A 21,778-nucleotide genomic window follows, 5' to 3' on the forward strand; every position below is an offset into this window, starting at 1 on the left:
CTCCTAACCATCAATCCCAAGAACCTCCAAGAACTGTAGCTCTGTGGTAGGAATAGGGGAGTCTCCTAACAACTCCCAGGACTCTTAACACGCTACTATTATCAGGTTTCTCTGAGGGAAGTCATGATTGTTTAAATCAGTGTTTTTCAACCACTGTTCTGCGGCACACTAGTGTGCCGTGAGATGTTGCCTGGTGTGCCGTGGGAAAAATTGAAAAATTACTTTATATATAGTCAATATAGGAACAGAGTTAATTTTTTTAACATTTTCTAATGGTGGTGTGCCTCGTGATTTTTTTCATGAAACAAGTGTGCCTTTGCCCAAAAAAGGTTGAAAAACACTGGTTTAAATTGACATAACACTGCTATAAATGTATAATGCCGATTGAGCCTCTGTTACATCATATGTTAATACAAAGTAGCATACAAAGTTAGGAAAATAAAAATTGAGATCAAAGAAAGCAATTAATCAATGCAGTCCTCAGCATTTTCCCTGTACACTCACTCTCTCTCTCTCTCTCTCTCTCTATATATATATATATATATATGTTTACTGTGCATTTGTGGCAGACACAAATGAATGCTGGAATTATCCTGGCCGACTCTGTCAACACTCATGTGAAAATACTCCTGGATCCTATCATTGTTCCTGTTCTACTGGCTTTCGCTTGGCATATGACGGGAAGCATTGTGAAGGTATTTGGCTAAACATCTAAATCTAAACATTTCTAGGTTTTGTATGTCCTGAGGCCACAAAAAATCCAGATTCACATGTGCTTGACTGAGATTAATAAATTATTTTATCTGTGTTGGTGAGCAGATGGTTGCACAAACAAATACTGATGACACCAAACTTGGTATTGAATGGGGAGGTTAGGCAGTTGGTTGTGTAAAAACCTATGAAGGCAATGCAAATGTATATCTGAAAGTGCATCCCATTCAAAGCAATACTCTGTATCCTCCCTTGGATATACATTCAGATATGCAACCCAATCTAGGTTTTATTTGTGCTTGTGATCAAGCAAGTGATTTTGTTGCATTATTTATGTGTTGATCTTCTTAGCTGGACACATAATGAAACAGCTGTTATAAGAATTACTTCTACTGTTTTAGACACAGTCAACTCAATATGACTTTACTTTCCCTTGTTTTGTTAATTGTTAAACTTTTCATCAAGCATTTCCATGTGCTCAGTGTTACATGTCATTGTGAATGAACTATGTAAAAAAAAAATCCAACCAGATCAATCAACCAAAAATTTAGCTGATGAATCAAATATATCATCATGCTTCGAGACACAAGACATTTCTGCAACAGTCAATACATATTCAATGTCTGTCAAAAATGGGGCTTTTCTTTAACCTTTCTGTTCTTCATTTGATAACAGACAATGACTGACATGTGATTTCAATACTTCTTATACAGATATCAATGAATGTGACAACAATCCATGCAGTCAAGAATGTGCTAATATATATGGTTCCTATCAGTGTTACTGCAGGCAAGGCTATCAGTTAGCAGAAGATGGCCATTCTTGCAAAGGTATGTTTTGAACTTTCTATTGGCATTACTATTTCACATTCCTACTGGAGAGCAACTTTGTTGTCCTCACATGTCTATAAATTATTCTTTTTCCTCAGATATTGATGAATGTGCACAAAGTGCAGGTATTCTGTGCACTTTCCGCTGCATGAATGTGCCTGGAAGCTATCAGTGTGCTTGTCCTGATCAAGGATATACCATGGCAACAAATGGAAGGACTTGTCGAGGTAAGAAGGAGATGGAAGTACTTCAGATTCTAACTGTTCAACCATCGTATCAAACATTTTTAATCACACTGTTTGCTATTTTACGATTGCAATAAAAACCACAATTAGTCCAGTTATTATTGAAGTAGCACAAGGGGGGGAAACTTGGAAGGAAAGATAGCATTTGAAGGGGCAAGCTCTGTTTCTCTTATGTGGTTTGTTTGGGGCAAAAATACAGAGGGCTCTTTTGCTTGTTTTTCAAGTGCAAGCAGGGCTCTCATCACAATGCTCCACCAGGTGGAGAGAGTTTGGCAGGGGGAGAGATAATTTTGGACACCTTCAATGTAGGATAGGATAGCTGCCCTGTTCGCTGCCATGCCTTCTCCCCCTGGGCCACAACGCCATCCTCCCCACCAAGTTCCCAGAGCCATTTCAGAGTTGATGTCCCTTTCAAATGTGAGCCAGGCTTGGCTTCCACCCATGATGACTGCCGACCATGTTTAATTATCCAAACTGCATTACCCCAGCCTATAGAACTATGAAACCTGTAGACTTAGTAGATCTACAGTGCTGGTAGCATCAGGATTATAGATTTTTATTGATACATAATCCAGGGCCAGGGTGTTTGGGTAATTAAACATGGTAGGCAACTAAAGAAGACTGATCGCCGAAGAATTGATGCTTTTGAATTATGGTGCTGGAGGAGACTCTTGAGAGTTCCATGGACTGCAAAAAGATCAAACTTATCCATCCTTAAAGAAATCAGCCCTGAGTGCTCACTGGAAGGGCAGATCCTGAAGTTGAGGCTCCAGTACTTTGGCCACCTCATGAGAAGAGAAGACTCCCTGGAAAAGACACTGATGTTGGGAAAGATGGAGGGCACAAGTAGAAGGGGACGACAGAGGATGAGATGGTTGGACAGTGTTCTCGAAGCGACTGGCATGAGTTTGGCCAAACTGCGGGAGGCAGTGGAGGATAGGAGTGCCTGGCATGCTCTGGTCCATGGGGTCACGAAGAGTCGGACATGACTGAACAACAACAACAACAACAACAACAACAACAACAACAACAACAACAAGGCAACTACTTCCACTGTGGATGGGAGCAAAGTCTGAGTCCCATTCAGAAATTGTAACACTCCCCACCCAATGCTGCAACAGCTGTGGAGGCCTGACGGGAAGAACTGGGGTGGGTTTTTCTGAACCCCTGGAATCTTTAGCTAGTGCCTGACATGGACAGCTGCTGGTGCTGGGTATGATCACAACTGAGAATGTACATTGGAAGCTGATTAGAATTGGTTAAGGCTGAAAAAGGTGCCCTGTCAATAGAATTTTACAGTTTAGGTAGATTATTTGTTGTAATTTCACATCCTATGGATCAAGCTGTCGGAATACGTTTCACGGATCCGCCATGGATCCATAATTAATTGGTTATTTTATGGGTTTTTCAAGGTCTACTTTTGGTATAATTGCGCGCAAAAGTGAAAGTGAAAGCATGAATGAATAGTGTGGTTCACTTACAAGATTAATCCGCCTTTATTTTGTAGATCCGGTCATGTTCAAAGTTGTTAATGAGCGTTAAACTTGCTTCCCGCCCTTTTGGAGGGCAGCAACAGTGATTTTATTGGTTAAAGTACTAATGATGATGTCACGTTTGTTCCCTAATAAAAAGCAGAGGCACCCCGCTTAGGCACGTTCAGTTTGGGTTTAGGCACGTTCTTCTTATGTTCTTTTAGTTGAAGTCAAGTTTAGTTTAAGGGGCTAGGAGCGGGCTGGACGGGTTGGATGGGTTTTTCTTTAGTTAGAGTTAGATTGCGGAAGATCATTCGGTTTTAGTTTTAGTTAGGTTCTTTTAGGTTAGCCTAGGGATAGGCCCGCGGAAGATATTTCGGTTTTAGTTTATTTAGTTAGCCTCGCGGAAGATTGGGCGCGCAGGGTCTTTAAGCTTAGGAGAACTTAGCTTAGGGGACGAGCCTACGCGGGTTCTGCCGAAGCCACTAAAGATACAACCGGTGTCTGTCTTCCTTTGGGGTTAACGGGGGGAGTAAAGTAAAAATTTTAATTTTCTGTAAATTGGTCCGCCTATTCAGAGTCAGGGTACAAATTTTATTTCACGAGGCAACTTTTCTCTAAAGAAGGCAACTAGGAACTCACACACCATCAGAGTCTTCAATTGGCTTACTCATCATCCTTCAGACTGTGAGGCTTGGCCGGCGACCGTGCTCGAAAGCACGCGGAACGCTGGCCGCTTTCCCCACAACTGGTACCTCGTGCATAACCAGTCCAAGGCCGTGCACGAGGAGCTCCAGCACCCATACCCCGACAAGTGGTGCCTTCTCTGAGGCAAAGCGTAGTCAAAAATCGCTTCCACGAAGACTCCGGTTAAAGGCAACATATCGGAAGTGGCTCGGAAACAGACGTTGAGAGGTGAGGTATAACGGCCCGGTTTATCCAGGATTTCGCTGCAGTAGCGCGAATCCACCGCTTGCCCAAAGTAGTGTAAATAGAAGTCGCGCGCGTATATTTTGCCCCAAGGGGTCCCCGGGTAGAGCGGCAAGGAGTTTAGTGTAAGCCTACGGGCAGAGTAAGGTCTTCCCTAAAGCCTACGGGTGGGAAGGGTCTGGCAAAAGCCTACGGGTGCCAGGGTTTTCGGTCAAAGCCTACGGGTAGGGCCGGTGTCTCCCGAAAAAGCCTACGGGTGGGAGGGAAAGGTTTTCTGGCTAAAGCCTACGGGTGCCAGGTTTTTCGGTCAAAGCCTACGGGTAGGGCCGGTAGCCCCTAGTAGAAGCCCACGGGTGGGGGCGGAGGTTTTCTGGCTAAAGCCTACGGGTGCCAGGTTTTTCGGTTAAAGCCTACGGGTAGAACCGGTGTCCCCTAGTAGAAGCCTACGGGTGGGGGAGGAAAAGTTTTGGAAAAGTGTTTAAAAAATGGGCTCCTCACTCTCAACTGCTCAAGTAAAATTTTGTGAAGATTTATTGTACCTTTTGAAAAGAAATGGTCACCCTGTCTCTGAATCAGAAGTAGAGCTTTTAGTTAAAACCATTGGGGAAATTTGTCCCTGGGTCCCTAAGGAGGGAACGAAAGATTTAGCCTCATGGGAAAGGATCGGGTTAGAATTTATGGCCAACCCGAAAATCGGAATTCCTGTACAATTAGTATGGAGCAAAGTAAGAAACTGCTTTCAACAAATCGCTCCAAGAAATGTTTTGCTTAATGGAACAGTGAATTTAGGAAATACTGCTTTTAATAGTGCCCCTGTGCTGCCGCTTGCGGTTGTGCCATTTTCGGCCCCCTCGCAGCAGCCAGCTCAGGCCCCGTTGTCGTACACGCACTCGCCCTTGTCCAATTTGTCGTTGCCAGATTCATTGCCGCCTGTGCCGGTGCAGCAGACGCCGTCGGCCTTTCAAGCCCCGCCGCGGACTGCCCCACCGCCAGTCGCTCAGCAGTCATCGCAGGCCTTTTACCAGCCAGCGATTTCAAGTCAGCAGCAGCCGCGGACCTCGCTCCAAGCAACGGTCCCGCTTCCTTCATCGCAAGCCGCGCTTTTGCCAGCGATCCAGCAGCAGCAGCAGCAAGCAGCCTTTTTGCCAGCAAACCCTGCTGCCCTGCAGGCCGCGCTCAAGCCAGCAGCTCCAGTTTTGCAGCAAGCTGAATTCCAATCAACAGCAATCCAAGCTTCAATGCAAGCAGCACAACAGCAATTTACCAACCCTTCAGCACCTCCAATGCCAATGCAGATTCCAAGACAAGAGCAAAGCCAAACAATGATGATCCAGATGCCAGGACTTGCAGTACAGAGCCAACAACCTTATGCTCCAACTTCAAGTCAGCCATCTTGTCTTCATCCAACTTCAAGTCAGCCATCTTGTCTTCATCCAACTTCAAGTCAGCCATCTTGTCTTCATAGTCAGCCATCTTCAAGGCATCCAGATGTCAAAGACTCTCTAGCACCATCTAGTGGCTCATCATTTGGAAAGCATCAAGAAGATTTAAACTCACTGATGCCACCTACAGACCCTACAGCAATGCAGCCCATCTGCAGAACCCAAGCTTTGGAAGCAGCTTTGGGACAAATAGACTTTAGTGCTGATCCAATGCACATCTTTCCAGTGATTCGTGCTAATGGAGGACAACCTGCAAGATATCAAGCCATTCCTTTTGAAACACTACGTGAACTGCGAAAAGCCATACGCGAAAATGGACTTCAAGCTCCTTATACTAGAAGTTTACTTGAAGGACTGTCCACTAGTAGACTTCTGCCATCTGATTGGAAGTTGATTCTTCGCACCTTCCTGTCGCCTACAGATGCTCTTCTGTGCCTGCAAGAGTGGAAAGAAGTAGCAGCCAGACGTGCAACGCCACTTGCCACAGAAGATATGCTCACAGGATCAGGACATTACTCCAATCTCAATCAACAGCTAGCCATACCTGATGCTGCACTTGTCACCATAGCAGACATTGTAGTCAAGGCTTGGCGCAGACTACCCAATCGCACAGATGCTAGCTCAGTATCAGGATTCGCTGCAGTTAGGCAAGGTCCAAAAGAACCTTATGGGGACTTCGTGGATCGCCTGATTGTTGCAGTGGAACGCCAGATAGAAGATCGTCATGCCAGAAACATGCTGACAAAACAACTTGCCTTTGAAAATGCCAATGATGACTGCAAGAATGCCCTAACAGCAGTTGCAGCTCGTCCAGATGCCACATTGACTGAGATGCTACGCGTCTGCCAGAATGTCGGTACCCACTCCTACAAAGCACAGCTCTTAGCAGCTGCGGTACAGATGCCACGTCAAGACAGCTCTACGCCAGTCAAGAAGTGCTATGGGTGTGGAGGCGATGGGCATTTCCGGTCGCAGTGCACAACAACGCCGAGGCCTTCTGCCAAGCCGCCAGAGAGATGTCCCATCTGTCAGAAAGGATTTCATTGGGCGAATGATTGTCGCTTGAATCCACAAAACACATCACCTACCTCATCTCCAGTTCAGGGAAACGGTTCTGCGGGCCGCGCCCCGGCCCCGGTAAAACAATAGGGTGCAAGTTCAAGAACATCATGAAGGTCAACCATCCCAGAAAGGTGAACAACGCTACTCCTTATCCAGGTCATCAGGAAAAAAGAGTGATTCAGAGAGATATCTACTCTTCAGATGTCCAGAGAAAAGATGTGACCTCATCAAACATTCAGGTTCCAGAGGTTTCATCATCTGCCTTACCTATTCAAAGGGTTCCAGTAGAGAACACAGCATTCAGTTCACCTTCTGCTGACCGCCCTTCAGTTCCTGCTGATGTTGATCCTGCTTCACAGCAAGCAATCACAGTCAAGTCTCTGATCGCAGAATTGCCTTCAACGTTGAGAAAACATCCTACTGAGGTCAACCTCGCAGCACCTGAACTTTACTCATCTTTGAGTCAAGGTCAATCTGTCATTGAAGGACATTTGCCCTTGATGAAAAAGCAGTGTTCAAGTTGCAACCCAGCTGATGATCACTTTCCATGTGGCCAAAGAATGCAAGTGAGTGAGCCAGCTCCCTCTTGTGGAAGCTTAAACATCACTCCAGTTAACAATGTCCACACCTTTGTGTCACCTCCAGCTTTTAAGCTCAGCCCGCCACAACCAAACAACTATCAGGAACAACAACTTCTACTGCCTCGTGTCAAAGAAGAAGTTCCATCCTGCCAGTTTGATGCACAACTGACTGAATGCCAACAGGTTCAACAGCATCAGCAACTTTTACCGACAGAGGAACCTCAAGTTTGCCAACTCAACGCCAAGCAGCTTCAGAGTTGCCAACTTCAGCAGTGCAAAAAACCCGAAGCCAAAAAGATATCTTCAAACACTGCCAACGAAGAACAAGAAGAATCTTCTGTCCCAGGTATACCACTCTTCTTAACAGAGAACTGTTACTTCTCAAATCCATGGTTTGCTCAGCAATTGCCAACATCCGTTCGTGGTCCATTCCCAGACACCTCAATTTGCCTTATCCTGCCTAGGATGGATCGCCTCCCTGCCACAGTCACACTGACTGCAGGCCTAGTTCGAATCACAGATTCATCGCAGTTGCTGATTCCAGGATTTTCAACTGTTCCTTGTGTCCTAACGAAAGGTTTGGAAATTGCCAGACTCTATTTGCTTACTTCTACGCCTACAGCTCCTGTAGACTCTTTGCCTCCTCAGACAGCAATGGCGCTAATCAAGATTACAGAAGAACGCCCTCATCTCGTCTTAGAAATGGGTGGACGAAAGATCAAGGGTCTTCTTGATACAGGCGCAGATGTTACAGTGATCGCCAGAAAAGATTGGCCTGACCAGTGGGCAACGACTGTCACCCAGGAAGTCTTTGGAGTCGGAGGTTTCGAACCCGCCCACCAGAGCGTGCATCCGATTACCTTCCAGTCAGACTCAGGCTCCATGGTGCAGCTCCGTCCACTTGTTATGGATGTGCCTATCACCCTTTGGGGTAGAGACTTATTGTCTAAAGCAAGAACTGTTGTCCATACGCATTTTTGATGTGGGCCTTTGCATCAGCGCCAGTACATGCTCTTCCACTCACATGGAAGGAAGGACCCCCTGTATGGGTCGACCAATGGGCGCTGACGTCAGAAAAGCTCGCTGCAGCAGAGGCCCTAATCAAAGAGCTGCTACACCAGGATCGTGTGCAACCCTCTAATAGCCCTTGGAACACTCCAATTTTCGTCATCAAGAAGAAAAGTGGAAAATGGCCTTTGCTTCAAGACCTGAGAAAAATCAACGAAAGAATTGTTCCAATGGGTCCCCTTCAATGTGGACTTCCTAACCCTAACCTCATTCCTAGAAACCATCAGCTTGCAATCATCGATCTTAAAGATTGTTTCTTTACCATTCCACTGGCACCTGCAGATCAAGAAAAGTTCGCTTTCACTCTACCTGTGTTCAATAACACCAGACCAGCTTCCAGATACTCTTGGAAGGTACTCCCTCAAGGAATGGTGAATTCGCCGACTCTCTGCCAGAACTTTGTAGATAAAGCATTACAGCCTTTCAGAGCACAATATCCAGCCTTAGAAGTTTGTCATTACATGGATGACATCTTGATCCATGGAGAAAAGGTCTCAGAGCATCATATTGAGCATCTTACGCGCATCCTGAACTCTTTTGGGCTTTGTATTGCCCCAGAAAAGGTACAGCGCACTGCTCCATTTCATTACTTGGGTCACAGACTGCTTCAAGATACAGCCCTGCCAGAGATGCCGAGCATAGTCATCCCAGAGTCCTTTACCTTAACACAATTGCAGCATCTCTTGGGACAGATAAACTGGGCTCGAAAGTCTCTAGCAGTTCCAACATCTGAACTCTCGCCATTGTTTTCTGCTCTTAAGGGACATACATCTCCTTCAGATGTTATTCCATGCACTTCTGAGATGCGTCTTGCTTTACAAGGGGTAAACACAAAACTGCACCAAATAGCTGTAGATCGTGTGCCAACAGCCAACTGCGCTCTTTCATGTGCTATCTTCACTACACCAAGATTGCCGACAGCAGCCTTATACGTTCCGGATACTTCCTCAAAGGTGGCAATCGTGGAGTGGATTCATCTTTCGCACACGCCTCAAAGGAATGTGTACCCCAGTATGGACGCTGTTGCTGATCTCCTTGTTAAGTGCAGAGGCCGTGCAATTCGCCTGAGTGGAAATGATCTGCTTTCCATCTACCTTCCTTTCTCTCAAGAACAAGTACTAACTTTGATTCAGTTTTCAGATAGTTTCCAAATTGCTATTGCAGATTTTGTCGGTTCATTCTTGTATAATCCTCCTAAGGACAAAAGATTCACTTTGTTGCAACAAGTAAACTATCACCTTTCATCCATGTTGGTGCTTCAGCCTATTCCCACTGCAAAAACTCTGTTCACAGATGGCTCCTCTTCCTATGGTGTCCTTGCATGGAAGGAGGATGGACAATGGAAAACTGTGTTTACAGAGAAACAACTTTCAGCACAAAGATCGGAACTGGCAGCAGTGATTCTCGCTTTTAAAACTTTCACTACAGAAGCATTCAACCTCGTTGTAGATTCTCAATATGTATATAGACTGTTATCATCGCTTCCAGTTGCTTATCTGTCTCCGTCCATGGACGAAAATCTCTTTAATCTGTTCGCACAGCTTCAAGAACTATTACAAAGACGTTCATTTCCCTTTTTTGCTGCACACTTGCGCTCTCATTCTAACCTTCCAGGATTCCTGGTGGAAGGAAATGCAGTAGCAGACGCTGCCCTCAGGACTCTAGCTTTCTCCTTGTTCGATAATCCTGTGACAAGCCATGAAACTTTCCACCAATCAGCAAAGGTTCTACACAAGACCTTCAACATTCCAATGTCACAAGCAAGGGACATTATTTCATGCTGCCCTTCGTGCTCCAAGTCTCCTATCTGCTTGCCATTTGACGCTGTAAATCCTCGAGGCACGGAGGCGAATCAGCTGTGGCAGATGGATGTGACACATGTCCCAGCCCTTGCTCCAATGTCTAAGTTGCATGTCACAGTGGACACCTTTTCAGGTTTCATTTGGGCTACAGCACTGAAGGGAGAAACTACGAGGCACGTCATACAGCACTGCATGAGAACCTTTTCAGTTATGGGAAAACCTCAAGCCATTAAAACAGATAATGGCCCGGCCTATGCTTCTCAGGCCTTTAATGATTTTTGTGTGCAATGGAATATTTCCCTATCCCACGGGATTCCGTTTAATTCGACAGGCCAAGCTCTCATTGAAAGGACACACCTCACTTTCAAAACTCTGCTCCACAAACAGACCGCAGGACGTCACCTTCCAGCCTCGGAGATCCCTTTGGCAGTTGCAAAGGTGCTGTTCACCTTAAATTTTCTTCTCTTTCCACATAACAAGCCTCATTCCCCAGTGGATCTCCACTTCAAGAAAGAGGAACAGCTTCCTCGACCTTTGGTCTCTTATCGCCTCTTGCCTGACATCGAATGGCGAGGACCAGTTCCACTCATCACTTGGGGTCGTGGATATACTGCAGTTGCCCTTGAAGAAAAGGCTGTTTGGGTGCCTGCCAGATGTGTGCGCCCTTGGAGAGCTAAGGAACCAAGTTGAGAATATCCACCTCGTTGTTTGGCTGCACTAGTTTCCAGTGTCAAATGCAGCAATTCTTCAAAAGTGCTCAACTAACAGCACCAGTTGAGTTCTGGGCAGTTTGCCTTGCCTTTCTACTGCCTAGGCCTTTCGTTTGCCTCTGGGCAGCCCCTTGGTTCCTGGCTGCCTGGATTTGTTCCAGTTATTCCCATACCTGCACTCACTAGCAGATCACCTTGATTTGCTTGCTTAACCTCCTTTCTTCTACAGGTATCGTTGTTTCTTCAGAGCTCGATGTTTCAGTACTTTCCTGAGCTCCATGAACTTTTCCTGAGTTCCAGGACTATTTCTTCTACATGGTCATGTGTAGTCGGAGAAGAAGACGACCGGCAACTCATTCATCGTCTTCATCCTCCTCTCCAACACCATTTTGCAGTTCTAAACCTGTCTTGTACTTTATATTGTACTTGTAAAAATTGCATATTTGCCTTTGTATGCTTCTTGAAATATCCGCCTCGCATATTACATGTGTTTTCCATATAGCTTGGTAATTAATGATATGGATGTTTATATATGCAAAGCTTTTCTGAAATGGTTTCCATTTAGAGCGTCACAATTTTGATGATATGGAAATGTTTATGTAAGGTTAAAAACATCATCTTTGTGCAGTTCTAGTCATAGACATATTCATGCTTATATGTTTTATTTCAGTAATCCTAAATCTCCACGTTGTGCTTGCAAAAGTTGTAGTTTAAAAATGTGGTAATATTTATATGCCTTATTTGAAATATTTCCTTTGGTCAAAGAATTGGTCATTCTCGGATTTGTTCAAGATATATATGTCAAGTCTGGTGGCGTCCTACCCTTTTGGTACCCCTATTTTCTTTGAAGAATACCCCTCTATATGCTACCTTTTGGCAGTAAACCAGGTTCCCAGCTTTTCCCTTCACTCTGTTTCCTGCTGTTGATGGGAGACCTTTATGTAGTTGGTTTAATTCCCATCTCGTTTCGCTGGAAACCCTTGCGTAGATGGCTTAAATCCTCATCCTGGCTGGGACACCTTTATGTAGGTAGCTTATATCCCCTCTTGTGGCGCAAACCACTTGTACTTAGGTGCCTTAAATCCCCTCTCTGGAATCGGACCCTAGTTCCCCGTTACCTGTGGTCGCTGTGGTAAGTCCAGAATCTGCCTTCCTGAAAGTTCTTTCGATTCTGTAGCCTCAGTGCCACACACCCTTTATGTTACCTTATCCATTTTACTTAAGTTTTCCAAATAAAAAATTTTAAAAAAATGGGGGAGGGGTCTGGGTAGGCCATGTAGCCCCAGCTCTAGTTATACTTTAATTTTGGGTCCCGGATCGGGACCTCTCTTATGTTTGGACAGTCGTTATCCGTTATTTTTAATTTTGGACCTGCATCAGGTCCTCTCTTGTGTTTGGGGAGTAATTTGTTGTTTTACGCTGCACGCGAAAATATATATGCTTATGAGGTGATTTGTTGTGTTACACTACGTATTGAAGTATTTATATATGCCTAAAAGGTTTACAGTGTATCGGATCGATCACTTTTTATGTTCGGCTAGTGGTTTGTTATTTTCATGACTTTATTGCTACATTATTGTACAAGTATTTCCTCCTATGAAAGGGATGGATGTTAATGGTTTTGCTGGTGTCGTGGGCGTTTGTCTGACGCAGGCATTATCACGGTTTTGATGTAGACTTTGGCGTGGACACTGTCGGCATTGTCGACGTTTGCCTTTTCATGCCGAGGCTTATATCGGGGCAAATGGTTGTGTTTGTGTCGGATAGATGCTTATGATATTTCTAACCTTCCTTTTTATATAACTAAATCAAAAATAATTTAATTTAAAACAAAAAAAGAAAGATGATATGTCGGAATACGTTTCACGGATCCGCCATGGATCCATAATTAATTGGTTATTTTATGGGTTTTTCAAGGTCTACTTTTGGTATAATTGCGCGCAAAAGTGAAAGTGAAAGCATGAATGAATAGTGTGGTTCACTTACAAGATTAATCCGCCTTTATTTTGTAGATCCGGTCATGTTCAAAGTTGTTAATGAGCGTTAAACTTGCTTCCCGCCCTTTTGGAGGGCAGCAACAGTGATTTTATTGGTTAAAGTACTAATGATGATGTCACGTTTGTTCCCTAATAAAAAGCAGAGGCACCCCGCTTAGGCACGTTCAGTTTGGGTTTAGGCACGTTCTTCTTATGTTCTTTTAGTTGAAGTCAAGTTTAGTTTAAGGGGCTAGGAGCGGGCTGGACGGGTTGGATGGGTTTTTCTTTAGTTAGAGTTAGATTGCGGAAGATCATTCGGTTTTAGTTTTAGTTAGGTTCTTTTAGGTTAGCCTAGGGATAGGCCCGCGGAAGATATTTCGGTTTTAGTTTATTTAGTTAGCCTCGCGGAAGATTGGGCGCGCAGGGTCTTTAAGCTTAGGAGAACTTAGCTTAGGGGACGAGCCTACGCGGGTTCTGCCGAAGCCACTAAAGATACAACCGGTGTCTGTCTTCCTTTGGGGTTAACGGGGGGAGTAAAGTAAAAATTTTAATTTTCTGTAAATTGGTCCGCCTATTCAGAGTCAGGGTACAAATTTTATTTCACGAGGCAACTTTTCTCTAAAGAAGGCAACTAGGAACTCACACACCATCAGAGTCTTCAATTGGCTTACTCATCATCCTTCAGACTGTGAGGCTTGGCCGGCGACCGTGCTCGAAAGCACGCGGAACGCTGGCCGCTTTCCCCGCAACTGGTACCTCGTGCATAACCAGTCCAAGGCCGTGCACGAGGAGCTCCAGCACCCATACCCCGACATCAAGCAAAGGTTGCTGTGCTTTCTGTGATACATTCTTAAATAGTTGAGCAAATATTAGCAGTTGCTGACTAAGCCAACAACAACAATCAACAGAACCTAGAAGAAGACTGAAGATTTTTTTAACCTTTACATTGACGGTACCATTTCATATTACTGTCAATAATATGCTTGCACGAACTGTCTGTTACTTAACTAAATGACTACCATGGACTTGAACAGAAGAACAAACATCTAGAAAAGATAACAAGGATATTTGACAATGGAAGAAGGAATTCGTATCTCTGTGTGTGAACCAGAAGTATATGCTTTAATTCCTATGATGAAATATAATTTGGCATGGGCAGTCTCATAACAGCCCAACCCAGGACGAAGTTAAGCAAGGAAGAAGGGTTTTTTTTGGGGGGGGGTAGAGATTCAGTTTGCCTAATTTGCACTTTATAAAACAACATATGAACTGAAACACTTCAGAATTCACGAGTTTTGCGATGTAGTTCTTCAACCAAAAAAATGTAGAAAATGACACTTTATGAGAACTGCATATATTATGAAAATAACACGCAAATGTGTTGGATTAGGGAAACACAGATGTATAAGGACACAAATGCTGAAAATTTTTCATCATCATCATTATTTTTATTTTTTTAAAAAAAAACATACAAAAACTGATGTGGAAATGTGGCAAACTGTGTGTAGGATTGGGGAAATGAGAAACTGAAAGAAATTGGAATTTAGGTTGCTCCATCCCTAGAGTCAGATACACCAAATGCAAAATAGAAATGATATCCATATCCGTAACTATTTGTATGTGAATAGAATGAGCAGCTAGTTTATTTTTCGTTTCACAGTAATCTTGAATTACAGGAATTTATACAGGTGATAAGAAAATAGCAGTGGTAACCAAGTCTTCAGCTCTCTATATTGGACAAACAGGCCAAACCCTACGCCAAAGGATAAATGGACATAAATCTGATATCAGGAATCACAAGACAGAGAAACCAGTAGGAGAACACTTCAATCTCCCAGGACATTCTATAAAAGATCTCAAAGTAGCTGTCTTAATACAAAGAAATTTCAGAAATAGACTGGAAAGAGAAGTGGCTGAATTACAACTAATCACCAAACTTAAAACCACGGAGAAACCTGGTCTGAACAAAGACATTGGATTCTTATCTCATTATACATAACAAAGCTATCTTTAGCCATCTCACCACTTGCCTTTCCCTGCAAGACTAATTACAGCCGTTAAGAGTCGTCAACAGGTTTTCCACACCTATCAGCTGATCACCCATTCCCACCACCCTTCTGAGCAATACCCCTCCCCACTCCCTCACTATATTTAAGGATCTGGTGACTTCTGTTTCAGTGTATCTGAAGAAGTGTGCATGCACACGAAAGCTCATACCAGGAACAAACTCAGTTGGTCTCTAAGGTGCTACTAGAAAGAATTTTCGATTTTGTCAAGTCTTAATGGTTGCATAGACACATACCACTAGCATTATTGTCATGTCCCAGGAGTGATATCACAGGCCATGTAAATAATACTGAAATGAAACACCAGCATTTTTGTTTGATTTTCCTAATACAATTGGTAGCATATCAGTGCTTCTGCGATTACAGCATCAAAACTGGGACAAGTCGAAAGCAGCCTAGCTGAGGATCCTTGGATGGATTACTGGCCCAGTCACCTGGATGATAGCTTAACCCCAAATTATCCTACTTTTGAAGGCAGAGTAAGATCATAATCATTCTGCCTTTTGAAGCCCATGCATGGGCATAAAAACCGAGCAGGATACCCAATGGTCATGAACCTGGGTCACATAGCTGCTTCCCAGATTTTGGGGAGATACTGGCTACATGATTTATCAATGCTGGATTTTCAGCACAGGAAGCCTATTTAAACAATAAGCCCAGTTGTGGACTCTGGAGACTTTAGACATGAGATGGGTGAGCTCACTTCCACACCACAGGGAGAATGTCGGGGAAAATATTTCTGTATCAGGGACATATTCGCCATGAGTCATTCCACGCCCCCCTCCCCCTTCCTTCCATTTCATTCATGGCCTTTTTTTATAGTTGGGTGAATTCAAGCTGATCTGTTTGAACTGGCATGCTAGAGTTTTATGTTATGGATCATTGTTTTTAAAGCTATGTGGTAAAGCTTCAGACAGCCAAGAAGGAGAAGTAAATCTTTTTGCAACATCGGGTTCCATATGGAAACAATTTAACCTTTTCACCTAGTTTTAAGAAACAGTGAGGAGGGGGCTTAATTTACTTTAATTTTCTTTGACTTCCTATTTTTTTAAAAAAAATTTTTTTTGCCCTTTGGGCTTTTAAACCAAGCCACGCTCCATGCAAGAGCAATTTTTGACCCTCAGTGAAGGCTATGGTATTTCTTTAAGAGCCTGCCTCCTGCATGACAACGGGCAAATTTCACCACAGGATTTTGCCACATGGTTTGTCTGTTAACATTTATTTTATTTGCAAACCTCTGAATGCTGTCTAGACATCTGAGAGTTTTCTGTGTGGCTACACACAGCCCTCAGCCAGTTTCCCCCCACCCTTCTTGAACTGGATCCATCGCATCTGGTATCCCATATCTTCGGAACCACAATTTAACATTTTGTCATCTTATTGTTCAAAAAACCGTTATTGTGCTCAGTAACAAAAGGAGTCTTTCATTCTGATCTTAAGCACATCTGATCTTAAGCACATTGTGGAAATAAATTTCTCTGAATGCAGGGGAAATACAGGAAGTCTGCAATTTTTTTTAAGCTTAATGCAACTATAAGTGCAGAAGAAGGTTCTGTTGCTGGTTCTGTTTTTTAGTAACGTGTCCTAATGAGATGATAAGTCCAAATCTGCATATTTATCCCTTTATCTTCCTACTTGTATGGAAAAAATACTGCTTATTGGTTCTCCCTTTCCATTGTTATTGCAGAGTACACAGGTGTACAGGCCCAAATATCAGTTTAAATATAAGTATCAGAGCAGATCCCCTGCTGAGTGATAGACAAATACTGTCACACACACCCCATTTACATAGCTTTGCTGAGGGCCAACCAATGAGAGAGGGCCATTGACTTCATGCTGTGCTTGTGAGCTCCCTGGGGTCTTCCAGCTGGCCACTGCTGGAATCAGGTTGCTAGAATTTAGATGAACCCAAGCTTGTGTGATCCAACTGAGCTTTCCTCATACTCCTATTGCAAAACATACAAAAGTGTATCACCCAGAGTGTCACCCTGGAGGCTATTTGTGTGCAGAAGTGGAGAGGTTGGCATTGATTCCCCACCACATAACTGTTGTACCTGTCCATAACTGTTGTACTGTTGTGTGTAAGAAGCAAAGCTTCAAGTCTAAGGCTGAGGTCCGGTGCCTGCTCACTTGGTCTTAAGCCTTACTAATCTCAGGAGGTCTTACCACCACAAACATGCACAGGATTAAGATGCCCAAGACAGCACTCTAAAGCTGCAGTTGTGTGTTCAGTTACTTGGGATCAAGCCTGTTTAGATCAATTAGACTTCTCGGTAAGCATGGCAGGTTTCCCTACTGGCGGTTAGCATTTTCCAAAGAAGCAGATGCACTTGAACCTTAAAAATGGTTGCATCAAGGCAAACCTAATGCACTCTCTGCTTCTCTTAGCATAAAGTAGCACAGCAATAGTTCCCATACCTACTCTGCTCATGTGAGTGATATTTCTTGCATATTTTTGGAATAAAGCTGCATCTTGTGATTTGGAATAAGGCTGCAACTACACTGTTTTGTGAATATGTTACGTGATCTTTCTTACGTGCTTCATTCCCAGATATTGATGAATGTGCAATGGGAACCCACAATTGTTCCTCGACCGAATCTTGCTACAATGTTCAGGGCAGCTTCCGGTGTCTTTTGTTTGAGTGCCCAGCAAACTACAGAAAAGTGTCTGAAATGTAAGTCCAATAAGACAGCCACTAAATCAGATGATATTTATAAAGTTCTCCTCAGTAGCTGTATCTTAGAGAGTTTGTATATCCTGAATTCATATATATATATATATATATATATATATATATATATATATATATATGGCTTACAACAGTAAAATATACAAACATAAATTGCATTAAACATCCATCATAACATTCCAATATTATTAAAACAAAAAACGTAAATCACCAAAAACAGTAAATCGTATACCTCACACCCAAATTATGAACTCTGACAATCAGGGCAGGCTTAGTAGCTCATCTCTCTGGAGCGGGGGGGGGGGGCGCTGCAAAAGAAGGGAGAATGGGCAATCATGATCTCTCCCTCTCTGCCACCAGTGGATTTTCTACAGTAGCGCAGAGTTGAAAAACCATGTCATAACAATACAGGAAGAGGCCTGTTAGATCTAGTCCAGAATACTGTTCCTGCAATGGCTAACCCAATGCCCATGGGAAACCTGAAAGCAGGACATAATGGCAGCATAATGTCAAGGTGTTTCCCTGGCAGAAGTGCATCCACTACAGTCATCTGGAGGCTCTGCTTGAGAGTTTGCAGAGCTGTCAGGCATGTGGGTCCTGGGACATTTGAGGTGACTTAGCATAAGGCAGCTCTTTATCCTAGATCTGTACTGCTTTAAATGAAAGCAGAAAAGGCGCTCCTGGGCTGCCTTTGTAAGCATGACTCTCTGGGATTTTGTATATAGCCTGATCAGAGCACTGCACTCTGATGGTTCACAGATTCCTTTTGCAGGCAAACGGCATGGTACGATTTTGTCTGTTTTCCTCTATGTGCTCATTGTGGTGCTTCCAGAGGGGGCTTTCAGGGTTCATGATCTTTTGATACTTGGCTGTTATGCTGACAATTGCATCAGTGTAAAGAGTGTTGTAAAAGAAGAGCGAGCAGCTGTTAATTGCACAGTCAAAGTTTGCAGCTCTGCGGTGCATCTGCCTAACACATGAGAGAGGTTTTTCTGGGACTTTGCAAATTGCCCAGATGTGTATCTTTTCGAATCACAGTTTCTGTAGCACTAACTATTTCCCTTTTCTCCTCTCTCTCTCTCTCAGGAGATGTGAGCGTATCAACTGCTTTAACTATGTGGACTGCCAAAACACTCCTTTGCGAATTACTTACTATCAGCTTAACTTCCAAACTAACATTGTCATCCCAGCGCATATTTTCCGAATTGGTCCCTCGCCTGCTTATGCTGGAGACAACATAATCCTCACAATCAACAAAGGAAATGAAGAGAACTACTTCAGCACCAGGAAGCTTAATTCCTACACAGGGATTGTCTACCTTCAGCGGCAAGTGAAGGAACCCAAAGACTTTTTGTTAGATGTTGAAATGAAGCTTTGGCGTCAAGGAACCTACATGACCTTCCTGGCTAAAATTTACATCTTTATCTCTTCTCATGCCTACTAAGGCATATGTACTCTCATGGGAGTTTATTGGTGCTATCGCCTTTGTGTTTTCTACCAAAGCTTATTATGATGCCTAGTTATAGATTTTTTAAAATAATAATCATTTCCCCCCTTATTATTTTTCTAAAAACACCTTTTTTTGTAAAATTAACTTAAAACGCATTACCTGTTTCTCTTATAACTCTGGATTTTTAACTGAGCAGAAAAAGGCATTGTGGTTTGAAGCAAATATATATGTGTACAGTATTTACGTGATGCTCTAAAATCTTCTATTGGTATTGCGCCAGTGACAACTTCAGAATGAGTTGCTGGAGGGGGCACAATCTATCCAAACTTAAGCACATAAAGGTCCTGTTGATTTCCCAGAGAATTAATCATGCGGCCACTGAAATTAGTTTGACTATGTGCTTAAGTACAGTTGGATTGGGCTGGTTGGAAGGCAGGACATCAGTCCCTGCCCATGGCAATGTCTGATGGAAGTGATCTCTTTCCACCTGCTGAGCTTCTCCCGGTGCAGCTTTTAAAAAGACCCAAAGCCCTTAAAGTCTCTTTAATATATTTACACTTATTTACATGTAATATACAAAGAGAGCTCACTATGCTTGGACTGCATAGCAAAAAAATAAAATAAAATGGTGCGTTCTGGCATGCCAGCAAATCAGATGGGGATATGTTAGTCATGCAATTGCCTGCTCAGTAACTTTAGCTGCCTCGTTCTCTTCCAGGCAGGAGGAAGACAAAAGGTTAATATGAGAACTAATGCACAGCACAGCGAGCTCTCCTAACAGAGTTACATGTATTTTCAGCTTGGAGGACAAGACATGGAAATCCAAAGGGTGGGATGGAATCCAGCGTCCTTAGGCACTTGGGTCTTGTCTAGTGTCCAGGAAGCTTGGAACAATTTTTTTTTGGGGGGGGGGGAGCGGGTCAAATCCAATCTTCATTATACTCAGAATAACCCACTGAAATCAATTAACTTAACCCTAAGTCAATCGATTTCATTGGATGTGCACTGAGTGTGACAACCAGCAAAATTGTAACCATGTCTACTCAGAAATAAGTCCTATTGAATTAAATGGGGATTGGTCCCAGGCAATGCTTACATGCATTCTCTTATCAGGTGCCATGGAATTACACCTTCTGGCCTATCAGAGATATTGCACCAGTAGTTCCAGATCAGTGCCACACTGTACATGGGAATTGCAATTGCTGAGGGCATACCACCTACTGCACCCATCATGGGAAATACATATAGCCAGTGTCAGCACACTGTACTCAGGCAAATGCTGGAGGGCCTGTTGCTTCTGATCTCTGCCTCTTCACTGGGCTGGGTATGAATTTTTCCTCTCCTTGGTCCTGCGTGCCATACAGCCACAGCAAATCAGCAAGGGATACATCCTTTCAGTCCACAGGTGAGCAGCCTTTGGCCACCTCCTATACAGATAGGCCCACCCTCTTTCTCTCTGCAGTGGAGAAAAGATTGCTGTCACTGCACTGCTATTTACAGCATGGGGATAGCGATCTTAGCTGCATCAGGATTGCTGGGATGTGGGAAATCAAAGCCTGCTGAAACCTGTCTTAGGACGCAAACTGTACATCCTGTGTACATGCAGCAATTGCGTTTGCTATGTGGGCCAGTTTTTAAATGTGCATGCTCTGGTGCTAAAGTAGGAGTAAGAAACCTCCGGCCTTCCAGATGTTCCTTGGCTACAGCTCCCATCAGCCCTAGCAAGCATTGTCAATGGCCAGTGATCATGGGAGCTGTAGTTCAGCATCATCTGGAGGGCCAAGGATTGCACATTTCTATATTAGATAACATTCAGGTTGACATCATATACACATTGCCTGGAATCAATGGGATTTACTTCTTATTAGACATGCATAGTGCTGTCAATCACTTACTATTAGATGTATTTTCTTTTTTGTCCTCATAATTTATGTCTACTTATCTGCAAACACAGGTCCCTTAACGAAAGAACACAATTTGGGTGGCGGTTAATCCATGCTTACAGTTAAACAAAGCTGAATAATTTTCAGATCCAATGGAATAGAGGGATGTGTTGTGCTTTCTTGCTGAAATTGACATTGCAGTTTGCATTACTTGCCTGGTTTTGTATTTAAATTCAGTACTGAAGGTGCCCATTCTTTTTTGGGGTGCATACAAGATGTATTATACTTTTTAAGGAAATGCCAAAGATGAAGCATGACAGACCAAAGATGCTAAACCGTTGTTAAAACCTTATTGAATGTCATGACTATCCAATTAGAATGTTAAGATAAAACTTGAAATAGATCAGATTTATTTTCTGCTTTTCCAGCCTAAATGACATGGCAGAAGTGGGAATCTAGTTAATTTGGCAGCTTGAATAAACCATATACTATACTAATAGGACAATGCAAGGTTTAAATTCTTTTCAAGTTCTCTTATTTTATAGAAAACTGGATAAGGTCCAAATCAAGCAGCCATGTGTACTGATGAGTAGTTTAATCAAAAGTTTTTTTAAAAAAAAAAATTTTTGCAAGTGAATAGCAGAATTCTAAAATAAATATATGGTGTGTGTTGTTTTTTTTTTAAAAAAAGATAGAACAGTCTAGTGCAAATCTTTTACTTAATTTTTTTAGCACAGCTATACATAAATAACATATGAAATATTGTTGATCAAAACCATAACTGCAACATATAGATTTTTTGTGATATGGTTTAATCCTTTCCTTATATCGTAGTGGATCTTATTTTGTATATAAAACAA

The 21,778-nt window shown here is 43.1% G+C and overlaps 1 protein-coding gene across 1 annotated transcript in view; it reads left to right on the top strand.

The window, feature by feature from the left end:
* Positions 1 to 19,033, top strand: part of FBLN2 (fibulin 2) — a 123,879-nt gene extending 104,846 nt beyond the window's left edge. Inside the window, 5 exon segments of the mRNA XM_033140856.1 lie at positions 570 to 695; positions 1,425 to 1,541; positions 1,640 to 1,768; positions 17,447 to 17,570; positions 18,672 to 19,033. Coding sequence (XP_032996747.1) covers positions 570 to 695; positions 1,425 to 1,541; positions 1,640 to 1,768; positions 17,447 to 17,570; positions 18,672 to 19,029 — 854 coding nt within the window. The 3' untranslated portion in view covers positions 19,030 to 19,033.
* The last annotated feature ends 2,745 nt before the right edge of the window (positions 19,034 to 21,778 follow it).

The sequence above is a fragment of the Lacerta agilis genome, chromosome 2, assembly GCF_009819535.1.
Source record: "Lacerta agilis isolate rLacAgi1 chromosome 2, rLacAgi1.pri, whole genome shotgun sequence".
Taxonomy (NCBI): Eukaryota; Metazoa; Chordata; class Lepidosauria; order Squamata; family Lacertidae; genus Lacerta; species Lacerta agilis.